The sequence below is a fragment of the Poeciliopsis prolifica genome, unplaced genomic scaffold (assembly GCF_027474105.1).
Source record: "Poeciliopsis prolifica strain line A6 unplaced genomic scaffold, Auburn_PproV2 SCAFFOLD041, whole genome shotgun sequence".
NCBI classification, from domain to species: domain Eukaryota; kingdom Metazoa; phylum Chordata; class Actinopteri; order Cyprinodontiformes; family Poeciliidae; genus Poeciliopsis; species Poeciliopsis prolifica.
The window spans coordinates 1,387,273-1,411,390 of NW_026562416.1; the positions used below are offsets into that span (position 1 = coordinate 1,387,273).

At 43.8% G+C, this 24,118-nt stretch overlaps 2 protein-coding genes across 2 annotated transcripts in view; one reads left to right on the forward strand and one right to left on the reverse strand.

Moving 5' to 3' along the window:
* The window catches only part of nedd9 (neural precursor cell expressed, developmentally down-regulated 9), a 29,113-nt gene extending 21,747 nt beyond the window's left edge, over positions 1-7,366 (reverse strand). Inside the window, exon 1 of the mRNA XM_055055160.1 lies at positions 7,169-7,366. Coding sequence (XP_054911135.1) covers positions 7,169-7,180 — 12 coding nt within the window. The 5' untranslated portion in view covers positions 7,181-7,366. The remainder of the gene's footprint in view (positions 1-7,168) is intronic.
* The window catches only part of tmem170b (transmembrane protein 170B), a 75,252-nt gene that overhangs the window by 26,825 nt on the left and 24,309 nt on the right, over positions 1-24,118 (forward strand). The window lies entirely within an intron of this gene.

Genomic DNA, 24,118 nt, shown 5'->3' on the forward strand with positions numbered 1-24,118 from the left:
CTTTAGCACATTCTCTTTTTCATAAAGGCTAAAAACCATCTCAAGCAAGTCTTAAAACGTCTTTTGCAAAATTGAAAAAGTTCATTTGAATTTTGCCATTTCCATCAACTTTTTCTAATGCGATACTTCAAAATGCACGTTAAAAATGATGGAAGCATGGTTAGAATGGATATCAATCTAAATCGGGTGTGATCAATGCCTTTCTGCCAAATGGTGCAAACAGTAAGACTAGATGATGACGGATAGCAATCTGCATGAGTAAAACCCCCAAAATAGAGATGTGTGATATTTACAACATGTAATAAATAGATGGTAACTTCAAACCTGCAGTAAAAATTAAATATCAGCTCCTGCAGAAGGAAGAGCTGTTGCTGCTCAGAGGAAATCACTTCGATGTTGGTCTTTGTCACTTTTGCCCTTTCAGGCTTTTGAACTGGTGAACAGAGAAAGCCCCTATCTATGTGAGCCTAAAAAGCCGCCTTTGTCCCCAGAGTAAACATGACTGGGCCCCGCTGGTTGCAGAGGAAATCTCCACGCCCTGCAGTGTCAGAGCGGCAGGTCCGTAGCAGGATGTGAAGCCGAGCCACAAACTGATCGCTGCAGCGTAATCATGACGAGAGGAGGGAGTTTCCCTGGCAACACAGCAACATACGCAGCTGCAACCTGTATGTTCAGGAGCCAAGTCATGACGTGGGTAAACTCTCTGTCCCACATCTTCTTTACTCTGAATCATTTATTTACATCCAGTCTCCTGCCTTTAAACAGGCAGCAGCAGCTTTTAGCTCAGTTCAGCTTAAAACCTTCACCTGCAAAACTGCTTCAGTCTCTCCAGATGTTTCCATCTGCAGCAGGAAAACCTGAAATATGAAATATCTCTCCTCATCTTCAGCATTTATCCAGATTCTGCTCCAACTGTAAATTACCATGAGTATCAACACATATCAGACTGTGCTGGGTTTTCTAATATCTTACTAAATGTAACAGCAATGAAACATGATGATCTGTTCTAAATTAGAACTTCAGACTTTAAAAGCCCATACAGATCAGCAGTTTATGCAATTCCATACAATCGTCTCCAAAAACCAGAAAGTCAACAAATCAGGAGAAACTGAGTAAAAAATTAACTACAAATAAAAGAGCTCAGAGGACAGACGAAGAAAATGCACCGTGCTTCATTTTCTGGTCATTCTTCTGTTGGTTTGGACTTTTTCACGCCAAACATATCAGCTTTTATACGCAGTCGGACGTTTTCTATTCACCTTCAGGAATTTTTCATTGAGACATTTTTTTGACGCATAAGCGGGTGGACATTTCAGATCCACTGATATTTTCTCTTTCATAAAATTTATCATAAAATTCTGGTAATGTGATATTTCTTCAGTAAACAAAAAAAAATATTACCATATCTTGGATTTTAGTGGCCAGCTGTCATGTCACCCAATAAAATAGTAACCTACGTTCAGAACATGTGCCTAATCTCACTAAACAATTTATCACTGAATGGTCAAACTAAAGGAAGAATTTCTGTTTGCTCTTTTTGTAAAATGTTTTGAAATTCTTTGCTGTTGCTGAATTCAGGTTTTCAGACGGGAACGACTTTCAGATGTGTTGTTTTATAAAAAGTCCCTCTGATGGGCTCCTGCTGTCAGTCTGGAGCCGTTAAACTCCTGATGAAACAGGATGTTTGCTCTGCTGCAACTCCTGCAGTCACAGGAAACGATCCAGGCTCAGCAGGTTCTTCTTCCTCTCATTTTGAGTTTTTCTGCTGATTTTACAGCCACATAAACTCCAATGTCGTCTTCCCTCCTCACCCTGCAGCTCTTCCTGCAAACAGACCGGACTCTCCTCTCCTCTCCGTCGCTCTAAGCTGTCATTAGGTCCTGAGGAAACAACGATTCATCCTGGGACTCCAGCGGGAAGACATTAAATCTGCGACAGACGTCTGTCCTGAAGTGATTTACAGCTTGGATGATGATCTGAGAGCCTCCCAGCAGGATTATTTCCCAGCTTCGCGGCAATGCCAGGCGAGGTTGCGCCTCAGCATCGTGGTAACCCTTGGAGACCAACAGTAATCCCCGTGGGGGGGCATTAGCTGACATGTGAAATATGTTGAGTGGTATCTCCGCGGGGCCACATTGGATGGTTTAGCATACAGGAATCCCCAATGAGCCGGAGATTCACTGCAGTGTCCCTCTGATTTCACGCTATGCAGAGATGTCAGAGACACAAAGACGAGTCGCAGAGACTGCCAAGTCCGTCTGGGATGAATCCCTCAACATTCCCACTTTTATCAGGACAACAAACAACCGGCTCTGTAATCACTCAGAGGGAGTTCAGGGTGTTTGACATGAGACGCATGGAAAACCACAGGGATATGGCTCAGTATCTGAAGCTGGACAGAAAACATTTAAAACCATCTACAACTTGTAGGAGACGCATAAAAATAAAGCTAGAAGGAAATGGGTTGGAGGTTCCTTTGCAGAGTTAAGCCTGGTACACTTCACACAAGATTTAAAAATTATCGGCTGATTTTCTAAACCTGACAGACAATAAAAGATTATCTCTATGATCCAATCCTGGGTAAACAGAAAATGAAACTACTCGTGAATAACTGGAGAGGAAACCTGCACACCGGTCAGCTTTTTAAGATTTTAAATTGATCAATTGATTTTCTAAACCTAGAAAATCAATTTCTAGACCTGACACATGGTGATAAAATATTATAAAAGATTAGTTTTACAGTTGCAGCACAGAACGCTCAAACCGATTTGACATTAGATGAAATCTCCCAGAACTTTGAGACCAAATGCGAGTTCAGAGAAATAAATAGACCAATCAGGAAGAAGCTACAGTGATAGTTTGTAGACAATCTTTAACGGAGAAAAACGTGACCCGTTTTGGTCCGGTATCAGAGCCTACAACTCAACAGAACCTGACTGTTGACCTAACGCACCTCCGTTATCATCCTTCCTTTTCTGTAGATGAGCTGAATGATGCTGCTTGAAGGAAAATGGGTCAAACAGCAGCAGGAAACACGACTGGTTAACCTGCAGGCAAACCGCTGTTCATATATAGACAGAAAATTTGCATTTTAGTCCAGTTCTGCTCAGGTTTCAATCATGACACCAAACAGTCCTTCTAGGCACCTTTAAACCGATCAGAACCTCTAAACCCTATCTGCTGTTCTTGTCACTCTCACACAGGAGCTGAGATGCATCTTGGCCACATTACAGGTTAGACTATGCAATGTGAAACTGTGGGTTTGGAGGGTCGGCCTCTGATTTCCTCTTAGCTGAAAACAAGCGCCTCATTCAGGAACCGCTGCTCCAACACGTAAACACAGGAGCAGAAAAGAAACGGCTCGTTAACAATGTAAAGTGGGGCACCTTGAAACAATTGGTGCATCTTCTGAACCAGCCTCCCATGAACCATCGCCTGGAATGCTCTTATTCTCCCAGGGAGCTCCTCGACCTCCCACCCCAACCCCCTCTTTCATTTCTGCAGCCCCTTTCAGCACCTCCTCCTCGTTCTCAGAACAATGTCAATGCTCCTCCAGCTATGTTGGCCCACTGCCTGAAGTCTGAACCCAAGAAACTCAGAGGGAAACACTGAGTTTGGGTTCGCCTAATCGCTCCTGGCTGTGACTGTGCAGCTATTTCTGCAACACTTACATCATCTGCAGAAAATGAGAAGGTTCCAGGGAAACCAGATCCCAACGTCACCTCAAACTGAATCAACGAACTGGGCCTCTCAGCAGCAGAAACACCCAAAATCTGGGCTTCAAGTCATGTTTGGGTGTTTTCAGTGATAAGTGTGGTGTGACCTTTCAGCTGTCATTTTTTTGTCATTATACACATATTTTGAAATATTGCTTCAAGGTTGATGGAAATGGAAAAATACAAAATAGTTTTCTCAATTTTGCTAAAAAGTTTTTATGCTCACTGAAGATGGTTTTTGGAATTTCTGTAAAAGAGCTAATGGAAACACATTTGCAGAATACGTTGTGACAATAGTGACCTTTCCCAGTTGGGGAGAGCTGCAGCCCAGAGAGGCTGCACACACTCCCATTACAGCGGCTGTAATGGGAGTAATGGGATGCTCCCATCTTCTGGTGGAGCTGTGCCTTACCAGAGGCATGAAGCTCTGAAAAAGTCCGAAGTTCCGGTTTGCAGGGGATGGCTCTCTGGCCATTGACAAGTTTGCAACTTCTACTTCCTGTTTATTACAGCTATATATGGCATCAACATTGTTGCTGCATTGTTTTCATTACTGCCAATGAAATAACCATTGACAATTATTTCAAAAATTGATTAATCATGATTTGTAGTTTCATCCCAAGAAAATACAGCTTGGGAAGCTAAAATACCAATACAAAATGCTAACTGAAACACCATTGGCTGATATTTGGAAACATCCAATCCTGGAGTGCCTTTCATTATGCTTCACACTGATTCGCTGAACCCGAAGATTAGCAAGACTGTAGATGTTAGCTTCTTTGGTTGTGCCAAGATGGCTCCCACTGTGCGTATTAATGAATATGAAGGTATATTTGGTGTTTTAACTGTTAAAGTAGGCAGAAATGTTTTTAGAAGTTTCAACTATTCACAGATTTTAGTAATTCATGGGCAGCTATCATCCCAAAAGCAGTTTTTTTTTTTTACCCATATCCATCTTTAAGGTTTCGGTTGGTTTATGGTTTTATTTCTGGATTTATGGATCGATTTTCACTGAGAAAATGATGAAATGGAAAATACTCAGAAGAAAACAAAGGATTCAACTTTTATCTCCTTCACTTTTTGTCTTTAATTTTAGTTTTGCAATAAATACAGCCACAAACATCCAGCGGTTCTGACTGAAACTAGGCCTGGACGCCACCCGGTTATTAAGCTACGATAAGTAGAGGAAGCTTTTTCACAAACAAGAACTTCGCGTTCTCATTTGCAGTTTTATCTATGTTACAGTAATATGTATGTAATTGAAAATAAATTTCATGTCTTCTTTTAATAATCGTCTTAATTTTAAGTGTTGCTCACATCCCTGTTTTACAAAAATATACGTTTGTTATTTGTTTTTCTCTAGTGGAAACCAGTGGAAATTGAATTTCTAATTTCAAATCCATTTTTGGCAGCTCTGACAGCTAAAGGCTATGAACTGCAGAAACAGAACTTCCTGTTATGCAAACACCAAAGATGCATCAAGCTAAGACAAGTGGATGATGAAGACAATCAGGACAACGTCTTCATCATCCACGTTTCCTCATAGAAAAATGGCCGACATGCATCGACTGCTGCCATCTTCTGGGCCCGCCTGCTTCAGTTGCAGCGGCTCGTTTAAACCAGAACACAGTTGAACTGTGATCCAGTTCAGCTGTTGAACTCTGATGATAAGGATCCGGTGCAGGAGGTTGAGCTGAGCTCTTCTGTAATGAATAATTATATGCACTGATAAATCGGCCCAGATTTCCTTAATTTGGGAGACTGGCGATCAGCCGGTACTTACATATGAAACTGATCTTATCTGCCTCCGTAGGGTCTTGAAGTCAGTCGCTGACCCGCCCACCTGGCCACGTCTGCACTGTAGTTATTTAGTAAAGAATTGTAAAAACTACAGAATTCCTCACTGCACTGGATTAACACCTGAGACAAAACCCAGATACTGGAATCCGATTCGCTGAAGAGAAACATCAACATTTCTCCATAAAACATGGCCACAAACCTGACCAATCACAGCACACCTCCCAGAGCTCTTCTCTGAACGGCTCCGCGCCTCTTACCACGTTCTTATGTCGCGTCAAGCCAGTAAAAAACCCAAATGAGTCCAAATGTTTTCCTTCAACAAAGACTGATCCAGTTAAACCATCTCCTTTGTTTTGGTGCTTTCCCCGTAGCTGTACAGTAGCGTTTCCATGGCAACGTCTGAACATCCCATCCTGTAACAAAATGGAGGCCAGCTGACTTTTGATATGTTTAAATGGTAAAAAGTCTTGTTTACTCTGAATCGTCGTAAATAAGAAGTGTGGTTGTGAAGTGGATCAGTTTTTTTTTGCGATTGTTCTGGATGAAAATCAGGATCGTTGCATCAGGTTTTTGCAGATCTGTGATCGGCTGCCTGGCCTGAACAAACTGTTTGTTCTGCAGCATTTAGAGTGAGACAAATAAACAATTACAAACAGGATGTGGATCATTTCTAACGACCCTGAGAATAGCATGGCAAGCTAACAAGCTATGCTATTTTAAATTTCACAGATTTTAATCTGCTGCACCTGCAGGCCGTCCTCACCGTTTGTAATATTTAGCTAGAACAAACCTATTTATATCTTCAAACAAATTTGCTTTTAATTTTCAATCTTTCAGCTGTTTACATGGAAATGTCATCATAATTCAGGTTTTTTGTGTAATTTAATCACAAATATCAAAACAGATCAAGTATTTTTACAAATATTTGTCCAGAACAAGTTTTAATGACAGGCAAAAGTTTAAAACATAATTATTCGTTAAGATAAAGAACTGTCACATTAATATAACACTTGTCATATTAACTGTTAGCTGCAAGAAGTATTAACCTAAATTTAATCTGGATTTTGGAAACAAATAAATAAATAAAATTATTAAAGCTATTGATGAAAGCCACTAATGATTATTAAACTGCCATCACTGTAGTTTTTCTGTTTTGTATTGTCTGCAGTGATCTTTGTGTTTTTCTTTCACCAAAGATCTAGAAGTAAGCATCAGTTTGATTCACTAACTTAAAACAACAACATTTTTTGCCTCTGCTGCAGTTTACTGAGGTTCTGGATGGCGTCACATATATTTCTGGGCTTTGACTCTCATCATCCAGCCCACATGATTATAGGTTCGTTCCTGCAGCTGGCCACGCCAAAGTAAAACCTGAGTCCAGGCCCGGACTCTGCTCCTGCCTCCAGTTTTCACCGTGGGGCCCCTGGTGGCTTCAGCTCCAACTGGGCCAGTTTTTTCATATTTGCGCCTCTGCTGGCAGTAAACGTAACCCTCCATCAGCTGCAGTTTGAAAAGCTGTCATCATTTCCTTTGTGAAGTTCCTCCTTTGCTTTGAAACACCTGCTCGTATTTTAAAGGTTTGGGACTTTAAAATAAAAACTCAAGCAGAAATGTTTCTGACAGAAGCAGAAAGTAACGAATCGCGTACTTACTTTATATTTCATGCCGCTTCTTATCGCTGTAAATCCAAACAACAAATATCACAAATATCCGCTTCAAGACGACCAGCAGCGACTCATGTAAAACACAGCAGGCCGGAGGAAGTTCGTCTTTCAATTACCGATCCATCCGGAGCCACATCCACGGAGAAACACGCAGCGGTCCGTGTGGAGGCGCAGCACCGCTTTCTGCTCTGCTCCGGCAGGACTGTTCCTCCACACCGCCCGGCTGCGAAGCTCCGCTGCTCTCACGGCCGCTGATTGGCCAGCGGGACGTTCTGATCCCGCCCACTGCTCCGATACGCTACAAATATGACGTCACCCTAAAGTAAGCCCGTAAAATTAACAAAATAAAAGCTCACAGTAAAATCCACCGTATAAATCGCTTTATTTAGAATAAATAGACACATTATGTGAATAAAAAGTCAATGCACAGCTTCAGTTATTACACCTAAAAACTAGCGATCAGCCTGAAACCTAGGAGTAGTGATGACCTCTGACCTCAACTTTGCAAGCCACATAAAGATGATTACAAAGTCGGCCTTCTATCACCTGAAGAACATCTCCAGGATTAGAGGACTAATGTCTCAGCCAGATCTAGAGAAACTCATCCATGTGTTTATCTTTAGTCGCATTGATTATTGTAACAGCGTCTTCACAGGCCTGTCCAACAAATCAATCCTCCAGCTGCAGCTGATCCAGAAGCTGCTGATCCAGAAGCTGCTGATCCTGTTCTCACTAGAACCAGGAAGATAGAGACAGTTTTAAAGTCCCTCCACTGGCTCCCTGTAGCTCAAAGAATAGATTTTAAAATACTGTTGTTAGTTTACAAATCACTGAACGGTTTAGCACCACAATACATCAAAGATCTGCTGTTGTTGTATCAACCTTCCAGACTCTCAGGTTCTGGTTCTGGTTCTGATCTGCATCCCCAGAACCAAGAGAGGAGAAGCAGCTTTCAGCATCTATGCACCAAAAATCTGGAACAAACTTCCAGAAAACTGTAAAACAGCGGAAACCCTGACTTCCTTCAAATCTCAACTAAAAACCAGCTGATTAGTTTTATTAGAAATGTAATATGTAACAATGTATTGTTGATTATATGACTTTGTGTTTATGGTGTAAAGCACTTTGAAATGTCTTGCTGCTGAAATGTGCTATACAAATAAAATTTGATTGATTGATTGAATGAAAATATGTTGGAAACATAAAAGATTATACTAAAAAAAATAAAGATGAATTAGTTTACATTTTAAGTGAATTTTTAAAAATGTTCACTTAAAAATTTTTTGCTACTTTTTATTTATTAATATTAATAATCTTTGTATTTTGCACACTTAACGAGGCAAATTTGTTTGTCTCGTTCAGTAAAACATGTAGATTAACTCTACACAAATGTTTTAAAATTTTCATTTTTTTAATATTCTCCTTACAACTATGAAAGCGTTATAAAATAACATCAGATCAATAAAATATTTAATCACAGATCTGCAGCCATAATGAGATGTTTAATATCTGCTTAATGGTTTTCAAAATGTGCTTTTAGTCCCCCAAATGGACCCCAGCACAAAGCACAGTTCAATTTGTCGAATGTAACTTTTATTTATAATAAAATATATTTATAAATCATAATATTTAAAACATATTATTGGCCAGAAGAGCTTAAATGCATAACTGTTTAAATGTAATAGCAAACACATATTGCACACATTAACATGACATTTGTTTCTCAAGATAGTTTACAGCTAAAATAATTATTTATTATATTTTTATCTTCTTGTCTTGCAATAAAGAGCTGGAACTTCAACTAAATCATGTTAAATATAACACAACATAACATCTGTTATTATTGTCACGATATTTCAACCTTATAAATAATTAGCCATTAACCTCCAACATGGTCACTCAATGTTTTAATTGTTTTTGTTATTCAGGAGTCAACAGCCAAAGTAAAGATGGACTTTATATGAAGCTGCAGCAGCTGCAGCTGCAGCTGCTGCTACTGCTGCTGCAGCTGCAGCTCCTTTTGCTGCTTTATATGAAGTCACTGAAGTTTTCAAGCTCTTTGCTTCTGCTGAAAAACTTTTACTCCAAAACTAAGATGTTATTTGTAACATAACATCTTCTAATTATCTGCAAAAAACGAGCCGACAGTCAGGAAGTTCATTAGGTTTATTTCCATCTATGAAGGAAGTGAGTATATGCAGCGCATTTCATCTGCACGGAAACACAGAATGATTTCACAGAAACCTGCAACACCAGATAGCTGCTCCTCACACTTCTGTTATCTGCTGCTGCTACTGCTGCTGCAGCTCCTGTTGCTGCTGCAGCTGCTCTGCTGCTGCAGCTGCTGCTACTGCTGCTGCAGCTGCTGCTGCTGCAGCTGCTGCTACTGCTGCAGCAGCAGCTGCTGCTGCTGCTACTGCTGCTGCAGCTGCAGCTCCTTTGCTGCTGCTGCAGCTGCTGCTGCTGCAGCTGCTGCTACTGCTACTGCTGCTGCTGCTGCTGCTGCTGCTGCTACTGCTACTGCTACTGCTGCTGCTGCTGCTGCTACTGCTGCTGCAGCTGCTGCTACTGCTGCTGCAGCTGCAGCTCCTTTGCTGCTGCTGCTGCAGCTGCTGCTACTGCTGCTGCTGCTGCTGCTACTGCTGCTGCTGCTACTGCTACTGCTACTGCTGCTGCAGCTCCTTTGCTGCTGCTGCAGCTGCTGCTACTGCTGCTGCAGCTGCTGCTACTGCTGCTGCAGCTGCAGCTCCTTTGCTGCTGCTGCTGCTGCTGCTACTGCTGCTGCTGCTGCTGCTGCTGCTGCTGCAGGTTTAACCTGCCTTGATAACATCCCAGGTTTTATGCAGCTCTTGTCATTTGGTGTCCAGTTTGTCTCTAAGGTTTTGTCAGCCGCCTCTTGCAGGAAGTTCAGTTTTAGGCTCTGAACAGAAATTTACCAGAAGCTGTAAAGCTGATTTTTCTAAATTTGAACTTCCTCTTCCTCATCTTTCCACTTCCTGAAGATGAACTTGTTGGAAATTATGTTTATTTTTATTACTGACTGGACTTGATTATCATTTTAAAATCTAGTTAATTGCAGCATCATTAATTAATGAAGCACAATTTGAATCAAAATCTACATATAGATAAAATAAGCAACATTTGCAGTTCAAAACCCTCTTCCTGCTTCTCAGTTACTGAATGAACAGCAAAGACATTTATAGTTTTAATTTAACCTTCAGGCTCTTCAACCATCAGATTCAAGTTCAGCTTCCCAGAGTTTCAGAAACTCCTGATCATTTGTGGAGATTCTGCAGAAATGTTGTCTGAGGAGACTGACATTAGCGTTAGCATATATGGTGCTGCTACATGTTTAGCATTCAGATGCTACTTTAGACTTAGCTTCGCCAACAGGCTGTCTCCTTTTAGCACAACTTGAACACAACAATGGTCTTTTCCAGCAGCCTCAGCTCTGTTTGAACAGAAATGAACCCTCAGTGGGACCAGAAAAAATGCTGCTTCATTAATCTGATGCAGAAAAGCTTCTTGTTACCGTAACCGCACCACATTTACCAGGAACAAGCAAAAAACAGGCAGAAATTTAGTAAAAAAGAAAAGGAAGTGATTCATTTTTAACATGCTAATCGAAATCAACATGCAGCTATCCAGTTTTATTTTTTATTTTAATTGTCTTCAGTTAATCAACCAAATCCACTTTTTGCTGGATATTTATATTTAACCTGAAAAAAAGAGAAACTGTAAAGTACCAGGCTGAGATCTGGACTGTCTACTATCAGCAAGTCCTGACCTAGTTATTGGACCCGGTCACAGATTGTACCAGAACGTATCAGCGTGCGCTGGCATCATTTACATCTTGTTTAGTCTTTGACACCAGAACTGCAGTTTCTCTAAACTGTGTGTGTGTCAAACTGAAGTGAAAAGAAACGCCCATCTGATTCTGCAAAACTCTGTCTTTCTGCTCATGGTCTGCCGTTTCGGTTTGGGCCGGTTCTGCTGCGCTGAAGGCACGGATCTGTAATTATCCTGTTTCCCAACGTTCTAATTTCAGTCTGCTCATTTATCACAATCACAGAGATCCAATCCAATCACATCCTCTGATGAAGGGCCGCTGCCTGGCCGCTCTAAACAGTCGTTTGTGTAATGTACACGGTGCCCAGCTGGGGCCCATTCTCTGGACCACAAGTGGGCCATTGCTCTCTGTGCCATGTGATTATACTCATGTGAACACCTGTTTCCTTGGACCGACTCATTTTCCCATCTGTTTACACCAGCGAGCGTCTGGCCGTCGCTAATCCGCTCCTCATCGTCCTTCTGGATCTCACCGGAGGCGGCGTACGTTCGGCGGCCAGGAAGGGATTTCTGCTGGCGTCTGGGCCGAGGCGTCGCTGTGACAACAGCTTCACGCCCGGCCTGTTGGACGAGCAGAATGTCATCCGGTGTGGTGTGAAAGACGGGCCGGTCCTCTAACATCCCAGAGCCGGGTGGCCCCTGGACGCTCAGCTCAGGCTGGTTTCTGGAACCAAATGTTTCGGACCCGTCCCGGTCCCAACATGTCTGGTTGGTGGACGTTTCATTATAATAAGCTACTTAAAAAAGGAATTTTGTAATAAACAGATTTACTGTAATGAAAAGTTACATATAAATTTAGTTGAAATTGACAGAGTTTCTAAGACCCAATTTTAAAGTGTAATTTTGCAGTGGTGCCCCCAAAAGGGGGGCCAGTGAGGGCCATGGCCCCAGAAGATACATGTTCAGTTCATTGAACGGCTTGCAAAGTCATGTTCTCAATCAAAGTATAAATGTTAAACACAGAGGAAGAAATACACAAACATTTGTTTTATATATAAGGACCTGAATTATTCCTCTTATTATTCATCAAAATAAATAGAAGCAAAACATTTAGTCAGCCACCCTGAAGCCTCTCCTGGCCCAGTCTGACCCGTCCAATGAAAACCTTTCTGATGCCCATGTAGTTTAGAACATAGAAGTTATTAAAGTAAAAGATTTATTAATTTAAAAGTCTTACATATTATACACCCTCTTGGTTGTTCCCTAATTGTCATATTTTTGAAAAATTTTGGGACATGCAATTAAAATGACTACTTTCAAATTAAGTTAATGAAGTTTTTTAAATGTTAGTTTAATTTATTTTGTTATTGTTATTATTATTATTACCATCTTGGACACGCTGTTCCTATCTTCGCGTTGTTAGCACACCTGTTGCTCCAGAGCACAAAGGGTGTACTTAGTTTTCCACTCAGTGTTTCCATCATTCTAGAACATTTCACTGTAAAGAATCAGAGTTGAATCTGTTGAGTGTTTTTCTTCACCTGAGATTAGATCTGATGAATAATTCATCAGATTGCCTGATGAATAAAATATTCTCTGGTACTGAGCAGAACAACACGAGCTAAAAGATCAATTGTTTTATGTTTTTAGTTGTTTAGTTTAACATCATAAAATCTGTCTGGATTTCAACACTAAAGTTCAACCATCACAGCCGTTTTGCCTGAGTGTTTTTACGGTTTGTGTAAATCATGGGGGTTTGTTGATAACGGTCCTGAAAGCAGCAGAAATCCTCTGAGATAAATGGTGGATCGGTTCCTGTCAGGAACCTTTCAGCGTTCGCAGGGATCCGCGCGTCGCTGGAATTTTAAAAGCGCTGCCGACACTGAGGCATTATCCTGCAGCAGCCGCTGACAGAATGATGGACGGTCGGCTCCGCTGCCCGACGCCAGAGCCGACCAAAGCCCGGCGACAACCGGCAGCCGGGCCCGGAGACACAGCCCACATTGAACTGGGAGCTTTTAAAAACGGCCCAGTTCATTCACTGGGAGCCTGTGTAGCACAATCTAGACTTTACAGCCTTGTTCTCCACCGCCTCCGGGCCACTGGTATCGCTGGGCCGAATAAAGCCGGGCCTTGAGCTGCACAAGGAGGCTTTCATCTGGCTGAAATACGACCGAACCATCAGAGCTTCATGATGCCTGATGGTGGAGGGGTCGGTCCGTCTGGAGCGCCGTCTGGTCCGATGGAGGTGATCCGATGTTCGGGATCCACGTTTTCCCACCCAGTGGTTGGAAAGGCGAATATTCCAGCTGAGTAACTTTGAGCTGCGTGGCGGCTTCACATCCAGTCTTGGCTCGGTTCGATTTTATTTCCAACGACTGTAAAGGAACCAGATGGACCAGCAGAGTTTTTAGCTTTAGTTTCTGCCATTAAAGAGGAAATAAAACCCCAACAGGAAGTTATGTCACAGTGACTAATCATATCTACAAGAATAAAAGTCAGACTTACGACTTTTACAGTGATAATCTTGACTTAGTCATAATTATCAATTTAATGTCATCATCACAAGTTTTACAGTTATACTTACTAGTTTCAATTACAGAAAGAAGTCATTACAAGTTAAAACACATATTTGAAAGTTTTATACTTGTAAATCCTTAAAATAAAAGCTTGAATTATCAGTTTAAAGTCATATTTTTGAGAATAAAAGTCATAATTACAAGTTTCATAGTCTTAATTATCAAAATAATAAGTTATAATTATGAGTTTAAAGTTGCAGCATGACGCTGCCTCTTCCGTGGAGTTGAATGGAAATGTTAACTCTCCTCCTTCTTTATGTTGGATTGTCCAGTTCAAAGGTCATTGATACTGAGTGATAATACTATTAATGCTATGATGTTGCGCTGCAGGTGGATTTTTATTGAAGTCTGAGTGGATGTGGGATGTTTGTGGTGTGGCAGTCAGACGATAAGCTGTCCACTCTCACACCTGACGCCCTGTGGAGGTGGCAGACAGCAGCTTGTTGGTCGCTGCAGCCTGTTCCTGACAGATTCGCCCCGGCAGCGCTGCACTATGAGGAAGAGGTGTGAGGAAGAGCGAATCTCCAGCTTTAATCAGCTCAGTAAGCGCCAGCAGCTCCAGAGGCTGAAATAAATCAGTGAGCGGCGATGGAGACGATGATGGAGATGCTGGTTGTCTCTTTGTCTCTTTAGCGCCGATTAATGAGCCGTTGCAGCTAAACATGCGCTGCAGATTTGAATGTCGCTCAACATAAATTAATTTCAACAAAATGCAAACATGAAATATGATCCTCTTCAAGGTTAAACAAGCGGCTCTCTCCTAACGACGCGTCAACGGTGATGGAGGAGCTTCTCACTGTGTATAAATCTTCAGATTGGCCCAGATGGCGGCTCCATCGCACACAAAACACATCACCACATTTTAGCTCAATGTTTGCATGAGCTTTGAAGATTGAAGGACAAGAATGAGGACATCACACAGCAGCACCGTTTACGGCAGTAATAATGGCCGCCGCTGTTTGTTCAGCAACAGAAACCAAGAGTGACATCAGAAGACAGAGGAAGACAAAACTGTTTAGGTCCAGATTTACTCCGTCTGCCTTCTTCCAGTGTCGAGTTGTGGACCAGATGTCAACGACTAACAAGTCAGATAAAATGCAACATGATCGTTCTGAATGCAGGTGCTTTGAAAACATCGAACATGATTCAGTTCCACATATGGAAGTAGAACAGGTCAGACATTTTTAGGGGTGAAAAGATTGTTATTATGATTGATTGACTGATTGATTGACTGATTGATTGATTGATTGATTGATTGATTGACTGACAAATGACTGAGAATCCCAGTTCAGCAGTAAATGCTAACATGGATGCAGAAGAGAAGAAACTCCAGAATAGAACCCTGTGGAACCCCACATGTAATTTTGCTCCACTCAGATGTGTGTCAACACAGTCAGTTGTTATGAGTCTCATTAAAAGTGGCTGAAATATAAAATATAAGTTCTGCAACACAACATCTGAGTGACTTTTCTATAAAGCCAGATGGCTTCATAGCTGGCTGCATCGAAAGCAGCTCTAAAAACAACAACAAACCAGACAATAGACTGAAGTACGTTAACGGGATGGATGGACGATGGATGGATGGATGGATGGACGGACGGACGGACGGATGGCATTCTGTTGACTTAGTGAAGTTATCAGCTTCAAGTTGCTTTAAAGGTTTTCACAGATTCCTTCATGTTTTGAGTTTAAATCATCAAGTTGAGTCTTGCTCCCCTGTTTTTATTCTCGTGTGCAGAAACATCTGTGGAATCTCACATCTCCTCTTACGCTCTATTTACCCAAACTCCACGCTCCTGGTTTTCCTTTATCCCAGTGTGTGCCAAGGATTTGCGGTCCCGCTCGGTGGATCCAGCAGGTTTGGACGCGGCCGCTCTCTGTCCGGGCTCTGAAACAAAGCGTGGAGGGGAAAAACATGGTGGGGGTTTGGCTCCGCTCTGCTGGTTATTTATGGAGAGGATCCATCCATCCATTCTTGCTCTGCAGCGGGGGCGATGCGGGTGGGAATTCTGGGAATTGAGGGATCACAGCGAGGCAGCGACCCGACTGTGGAGAGCTTTGGGGAAACGTTGCTGCAGAGTTCTGCTGAGATATGCAGCAAAACAAACACAAGGAGAGTTTTAAGAGGGAGACTTGACCTCCGACTCCTCCTGCCGTCTTTTCTCTTACATTGACTTCAGCTCCTTCTGACCAGCCCCTACGAACGCCTACATACCCTCACAGTTCCATCAAACCAAACCATGAGCAGAACCACAAGCACTAGCTGCCATAAGATTGTGTAAACTGAAATTACAAAAATAAATCGGCCAAATCGGAACAACTCTAAAAAAACCCAGATGAGGCGTTTTTTTCAGCCACATCGCATTAAGTGTATTTTACAAAACTAAGATGGGAAAACATTTTTTCATCAACAAGTTATGTGATCAACTGCGGAAAAAGACAAATACGACAGGAAGTTGATTTTTAAAGACTTGCAGTGTGAACAGACTTGTGCACATTTGATTTTTGATTTAATCACAATTCATTTTGCAAAATGTTGTAGTCATTGGCAGAATATTGACCCACTCCAGTAACGGATCGTGATGGGTTCTCTGTGCCCCTGGTAAGGCTGCAGTGTAGGCATCTCATTAACAGGCTCTCAGCAGAGTGCAGTCTGCGCTGGCATGTTGCTCTGGAGCTCAAATCTAATTGTGGGTCTGGACGACAGGCTGTGACGGTTCTGATTGGGACAGGGAACAGTGCCCGGGGTCTGCGGCCGGGCGGCCAAACGAGCGCTGGCTTGGGTCCGGGTTTGGGTGGAGGAGACCTGATGGGGCGAAGACGCCGCTGGGACTCAAACCTGCTGTGTGTCTCCATCCAATCAGATGACAGAGTGTTTTCTCAGGTAGGAAACAGCCCAGCCCAGTTCAGGCTACGGTGCCGGGACGTCACTGCGTGTTGGAAAGTTTTGCAGAGATGGATCTGATGGTTTACAAAGGAAACCTCAGGATAAATGATGTCCTGACTGCTGGACGGCTCGGGGCTGCAGACCTCCACTGTGTCTACATAACCCAACGTTCTGGGTTTAAACTGCTCCTGACTCCTGCTTTCTCAAACACATTAATGCACAACCAGACGTGTGGTCAGGAGAACGATCCAGTTTCTGCTCTCAGCCATCCGGAGTGGTTTGGTCTTAATGCCGAGCCTCCTTCCTCCTCTTCTTCCTCCTGATGCAGTTAGTCGACCACACAGAACTCACTTTAATATGAACAGATTTCACAGAAAGTGAGCAAAACATCTGACTTCTGCTGAAAAACCAAACCGTGAAGATGGAAGGAAAAAACCTTTCAGAAGGTTCCTCACTGAGACGAAGGGAAACAGATCAACCCAGGAGAGAGAGGAGAACCAGAGAGAGGAGAACCAGAGAGAGGAGAACCAGAGAGAGGAGAACCAGAGAGAGAGAGAGGAGAACCAGAGAGAGGAGAACCAGAGAGAGAGGAGAACCAGAGAGAGAGAGGAGAACCAGAGAGAGGAGAACCAGAGAGAGAGAGGAGAACTAGAGAGAGAGAGGAGAACCAGAGAGAGGAGAACCAGAGAGAGGAGAACCAGAGAGAGGAGAACCAGAGAGAGAGAGGAGAACCAGAGAGAGAGAGGAGAACCAGAGAGAGAGAGGAGAACCAGAGAGAGAGAGGAGAACCAGAGAGAGAGAGGAGAACCAGAGAGAGGAGAACCAGAGAGAGAGAGAGGAGAACTAGAGAGAGAGAGGAGAACCAGAGAGAGAGAGGAGAACTAGAGAGAGAGAGGAGAACCAGAGAGAGAGAGGAGAACTAGAGAGAGGAGAACCAGAGAGAGAGAGGAGAACTAGAGAGAGAGAGGAGAACCAGAGAGAGAGAGGAGAACTAGAGAGAGAGAGGAGAACCAGAGAGAGAGAGGAGAACTAGAGAGAGAGAGGAGAACCAGAGAGAGAGAGGAGAGAGAGAGAGAGGAGAACTAGAGAGAGAGAGGAGAACCAGAGAGAGAGAGGAGAACCAGAGAGAGAGAGGAGAACCAGAGAGAGAGAGGAGAACTAGAGAGAGAGAGGAGAACCAGAGAGAGAGAGGAGAACCAGAGAGAGAGAGGAGAACCAGAGAGAGAGAGGAGAACCAGAGAGAGAGAGGAGAACCAGAGAGAGAGAGGAGAACCAAGGATAGGGGGGCGTATTGGGGTTGAGGAGATTCTGTGTTTTCTCCTCTTTTGTTTGTTTTTTATTTATGTTTGTTTTGATTATTTACTTGTTAATTTATATTCCATATTTCTTGCCATAGTCAGTTAACTTCTCTGTTCTCATTATTGTTCGAAAGGTGTTGCCGTATGGTTGGTTCCATTGTTTCTGCTGTCGTGTTAGTTGGTCGGTTTACCTGCAGCTGTTCCACATCTCCTCTGATTCCTCCACCTGGATCCTCCATCTCTTCCCACTTTACTCCCTCCTGGTTTTTGTTGTACTGGATTATTCAGTCTCCTGATCTCTTCGTGCCTTTATATTTCCTTTATTTTATGAAAAATAACTAGAAATAAAAATATGACACTTATGTGAAACGGATTTAGCAGAACGTCTGGTTCTGGCAGAGTTCTGTATCTCCTGTGTGCAGGAACATTTAATTCCTCCCCACAACAAAAGAACATTTCCAACCTGAATCCGTCCTGCTCCTCATCCATCGCCTCTCTCCTCATGACTCTCAGTATCTCAGGATTCGTTCCCTCCTCAGGCTAATTTATATTTATTAAATGCAGAAGCAGAACCCTCAGAACAAATGAAAAATCCATCGGTGGAAGAATGCGGCTCGGCTCGGTTCCCGACCCGGCTGGCTGTTTGTTTTTGCTGCTGATGTTTGCGTTTGAGGAGCTTTTAATGTGGCTGAATACGGAGCGTAACTCACTCCATGTTCCTGCACAGAAGAACTGGAGCTGCACATGTTCTGGTCCAGAAACAGTTTGTACCTCTGCTTGTTTTCTTCTGGAGTGAAAAAACTTATTTTCTGCATCAAAGGTGAAAGACGAGCAGCAGGAACTCCAGGCTTCCTGCCTGCGATTCAGGAAATATGGATTTCTCCTCGGAGCGAAAGCAGCTCCTCCGGAGTGCTGGAATGAAAACAGGGCAGCGATTCTGCCGGGCCGCCGCAGGGCGTGCGGCTCCGATCTGACCCGATCTGACCCGTCTGCACAGAACCTCCCAGGAGCCAAAACGGGCCAGAATCCACTTCATCTAAACCTCGTCTAGTTCTGGTTGTGATGTTTGTTTACGAGTTCAGGTCACGCTAACGAAGCCTCTGGAGGATTGGAGCTCAGTTAAACGTTTTCAGACACACAGGCTTTTATTCTGAAGGGAAACATTTCTGACAGCAAAGAGGAGAAGAAAGTGGAGGAGATTCAGAAGACCTGATGGAGGTTATGGTTCCTACATCCATCCGACATCAGACGTTGCTCTGTCCATCATTATAATACGGGGAAATGTTCCAGTGGAAATGAAACCTTTTATTAATATTCTTGACTTAATGCAAACGTCTACGTCCTGTTGGATAGTTACTTGTTCTTTAGTTATTATTCGTTACTGTTTTCCAGATAATTGATGTAGAAATTCGACAACAGGAAAGATTTGTTTGTTTTTTAAGTGTTGAGACTTGACTTGAGGCTTTTCTCTGTTTTGGGACAAATGACTTGTGAACATCTGATCTGAATCTGTTTCTGATCCCAGAACCGGTTCTGGTGAATGTACTGATCTGTTCGGACCGACCGGTTCTGTCTGAGCCGCTTTCATTCTGTTTAAATGAACGAAATACATTTGACCCATTTCCAAGCAGGGAGATGTTTTGTCCTGTCTTCCCTCCCGCTGGCGGATCGGGGAAGTGGGTCGCAGCGCAGCAGCAGCAGCAGCAGCAGCAGCAGCAGCAGCAGCAACAGCAGCAGCAGCAGCAGCAGCAGCAGCAGCAGCAGCAGCAACAGCAGCAGCAGCAGCAGCAGCAGCAGCATTCCCACCGAGCAGACGGCGTTCCCGCCGGCATCACATCCGCCAAGCTTTCCCACCGCTGCTCCGTTCTGGGAGGAACAGCCTTTGAAACCAATCCTCAGCCTTGTCACAGAAAAATCAATGAAATATGAGATTTAAGAGGAAGCCTGGCGGGATTCGTACCTGCCTCCCTGCTGTTAACACATCCATCTCTGCAGAACAGACCAGGCTTTGTTTGGCTGACACTTTTTAAGAATTTCTCTTCACTTATTGACTTGTTTCTGCTTTTTTTCTGACTCCAGCTGTGAATGCTGCACGGATTTTGACTCTTGGCATTTTTAGAGCACATCTTCCTGAAACCCAGAGCCGGTTCTCTGGTGCATCTGGTGTTGTGGGAGAGACGGTTTGTTTGCGTGGGCGGCAGACATGTTGAAAAGCTCCGAGTTGGAGGAGAAACCAGATGAAGGATTTATGGTGATGGATGTTGGAGAAGGAAAGCAAAGAATCCTGCAGGAAGTGTTTTTTAAACCGATTATTTCTAAAAATGTCAAGCAGACAAACAGAGCTGGAGAAGTTCTCATCGGTTCTCCACCATGCGAGCCGGCTGGACGGAACCGGCTGGACGGAACCGGCTGGTCGGACCCGGCAGGTCGGAACCGGCAGGACGGAACCGGCTGGACGGAATCGGCGGACAGAACCGGCAGGACGAAACCGGCTGGACAGAACCGGCAGGACGAAACCGGCTGGACAGAACCGGCAGGACGGACCCGGCAGGACGGAACCGGCAGGACGGACCCGGCAGGACGGAACCGGCAGGACGGACCCGGCAGGACGGAACCGGCAGGACGGACCCGGCAGGACGGAACCAGCTGGTCGGACCCGGCAGGTCGGAACCAGTCGGACCCAGCAGGTCGGAACCAGCTGGACGGAGTCAGACTTATCCAGACTTCACCTGCAGAATGAAAGCGAAGCTTTGATGAAGCTCTGGATCTGCTGCTCCAGAAATGTTCCAAACCTGAGCGGGGATCATCTGGACTGAGGGAACCCGGAAGGAACCCGGAGATGGACGGGTGGATGGAGGGAGGAACTCGGTCCGGTCCGGTCTGGGGGGATCTGGACGGATGGAAGGATGGAAACTAAAACTTTTGCATGTAAATTCTCTTCCAGTTTTTCATGCGACTCAAATATTTATTTGTTTACTGGCTGATAAGAACCAATCAGAACCAATAATTATTCTGTCCAGGTCCAGCCAGATTCTGACCCGGTCCGCTCTCAGGAACCCTGACGGCCAGCGGAACCATAAAGCGTGTTTCTAAACCCAGACCCGGTCGTTATTTCCACCCAGCAGCCTCTGCCTGAACTCTGAGATGCAGATGATTTACGGATCTGTCTGCTCGGCCTGCGGGTCCGGATCCGATCATAGGTGTGTTTTTCCTGGGAAATTCCTGCTGCCTCGGGCGCGGGCTGAGGTCACCGACACCAGGAGGTCAATAAACACCCTGAACATGTCAGACCTGGCATCCATCAGCAGGTCGGATCCGACGCGTTCGGCCATGTTGCTGCTGAACTTAGGAAACTTCTGAAGCTGGTGAACCTGCTGCTCTGAAGTCAAAGACGAAACCAAACAGGATCAGAGTCCAAATAGAGATTCCTCTAAATATGAGACAAACCATTCAGAACCTTCAGGTCCAATTGAGCCAGAACCATTCAGAGGTGAAATCTGAATGGAAGAATGACTCTGATTGGACAGAAATCTTTCTGACCTCCAACAGTTAGAAACACCTGGCAGGTAGGAGATAGAAACCCCCGACTCAACCGGGTCAGAACCTGTGGGCCATTTTTAAAGTTACACAATCAAAAATGATGTAGAATCTTATTGTTCATTCATTTATAAATGTCAGTTTCAAATTAAATATTTAGTTAACAAGATAAATTCTTTAGCAAGCTAGCTATTGAGTGTCAGATGAAATATTAACCTACATTAATATTAACCTTCTTCATGCAGAACCGTCATCCTGGGGGAAAATCGGAGAAAAATCCTGCGGCTGAACTGTGGAAAACTGGAAAGTGGATCAAAATGATAACTGGGTCGGGTGACGTCCATCCACCTGAGGTCGGTGAACGATGGTTTTGATCTGCAGAGGTCCGAACAGAACCGGGTTTCTGCCAGGATCCTGTGCTGGGACACAAACTGGACCATGTGATCCATCGGGGTTGACAAGTATAAACTGTGACGGAAATGGAAAAATAACCTCAGTGATCGTCGTTAGCAACACATTGGAAAGTTAAAGAAGGAGCAAAGTCAACACATGTTCAACAACTACTGACAATCTGCCAAATATACAAGAACTGATTGGGTTTAAACATTGTCCCTTACTGGCAGGTAAAGGACTCCTGTGTTGGCTTCATTCACACAATTTGCAATCACTTGATACCAGAAGAATACAAAAGAGGCTGGGCTCACACTGGGCTCTAAATGTTGCACATCTTCAATACTTTCTGCTCAATATGTGATGAAGTTTCTGGTGACGAAGCAAAGAGGAACAAGCTGCTGTTGGTTTTTACAGGCTCCTCATTAGAAACAGTTTCCTCTGCAGTTAGCAGGTTGCTTCTCCGTTTGTAGGTCAGCATCGTTTGAAGACTCACAGAACTGGACATCGGTATCAGCCCGTTCAGAAGTTGCTACCACAAGCTAATTTTCCCATGTTAATAAATCTCCCGCTCCGAGTCTGCACCTCCACCGGAAAATAAAACATCTGCATTTTGCTGAAGCATGAGATTCCTCCGGTGTGAGGAGCAGACTGCTGCTGCGACGCCGGAGGGGCTCGTTACAGGCTGTAAATCCTGCACACATGCACTGTCAGCACACACGCAGCGGGACGCAAACACACTCACAACCCGACCAGCACATGACCAGAACTAACCCAGATACAACCTAAACATTTAGTCTGAACAAGTTCAGTAACTTTATTGGTAAAGCATGAATCACATCCTGCTGGGCTGAAGTTTTTTCGGCAGAAAAGAAGCTGAACGGCCTGATGACAAAAACACCTGCTGACAAAATCAGAGCAGCTGCTGCCAGTAATCCATCCGCTTCACTCCATCACGACCAAAACCTCCAGATCTGGCTGAGAATCTCTGAGCTGACCTGAATTTTACCCTCTGTGGCCCGTTGAGTCCCTCTGCAGCGGCTCCGCGTCGTGTTGGACTCGTGATTCTCCAGCCTCACAAAAAGAGAAGTTTTATCTGTTTAAAGTGTCACTTCTGTTGTTTTACCTTTAATTTGTATTTTCAAAGTATCCAGAAACATAACAAATCAGAGAACCTTTAAAAATCCATCAAAAATATACAAAAAACAAAAAGATTAAAGAATTTTAGCTCAAACAAATTAGGCATAAAAATTGATTTCAAAGTCATAAATGATAACTTTAACATTTTGTTTTCTTAAGGCTTGTAGCTCATAATAATCACATTCATTTCAGTAAAATAAATATGTATAAAACCAAAGTGAAAGGAAAGTAGCACAAAGCTGAAAACTGTCAAAGAATGAAGAATTTATGACTGGAGATGCCAAACTTAACCAAATAAACAGGAAATAATGTACAGACAGGAGACTTAGCAAACCAGCACCCTGTGGAGGAATTTAAACCGCATCTTGTTATGAATAAAAGGCCTTTGGACTTTTAGCTCCAGTTGTTTTTTGCTTCCCTCAGCAACATGCTGTTTGGCCCTAAGACGTTGCTTCAAGCTAAAGCTACACATGTGTTGGATGGGAAGGAGGGCAAGATGCTGATACACAGATAGTCAGACTGCAGCTGTAGTCAGATGTTTACTCCTTCATTTGGCTCAGACACGGAGAAAAGAACCATCTCAGCTAAAGCTAACCATGCAGGAGGAACGCTCACAGTAAGGAGCTGATGTCAGCAACTGTCCAGCCAGAAAACCTGCAAGCAGAGACATCCAGGGGCCCATGGCATGGGGTCATCATCAGGGTTTGTGCTTCTGTTCCCTTAAAAAATAGTTAAAATTCCTCAAACAAGACTTTTTGGGGCTTCTAACATATTTTTAAGATATTATTTAACCAGTTTGTTGACCTTTGAACCATGAAGTGCTTGTGTACAAAACAAGTCTTCACAGAGTCAAGTACTCCTCCAGCATGAAGCTCGGTGATAAAAATGTCTCAGCTGCATGTTTCTGTTTAATTAGTGGGATTAGTTCTCCCACGCTCCACATGGGAGGCAGACGGTCGGGAAAGGTCGAGGATTAAACGATTTGAGCTGGAGATGCTCCTACAGGCCCGAACCTGGAGCCAGCCGCCTTCAGGTGCAGCTGAAAGACGATCTCCCTGCGTGAACCCGAGTCTCTGATCCAGGCTGAAGGACAGAGGAGTGTCCGGTTTCTCCGCTCCAGGGTTCTGTGAGAAAACAGGGAACCAAATGTGGCAGCCAAGAGGAAACCTGAGATTTACACAACACAACAGAGATCAGGTGTCCCCCAGCCTGATAAAAGACCTCCTCAGGGACACCAGTGGGGACTGAGTGGGACATCTGCCACCGTCTACCTCACAGAGACGATGACTCACATGGCTGAAGAGGAGAAACTCCGGTC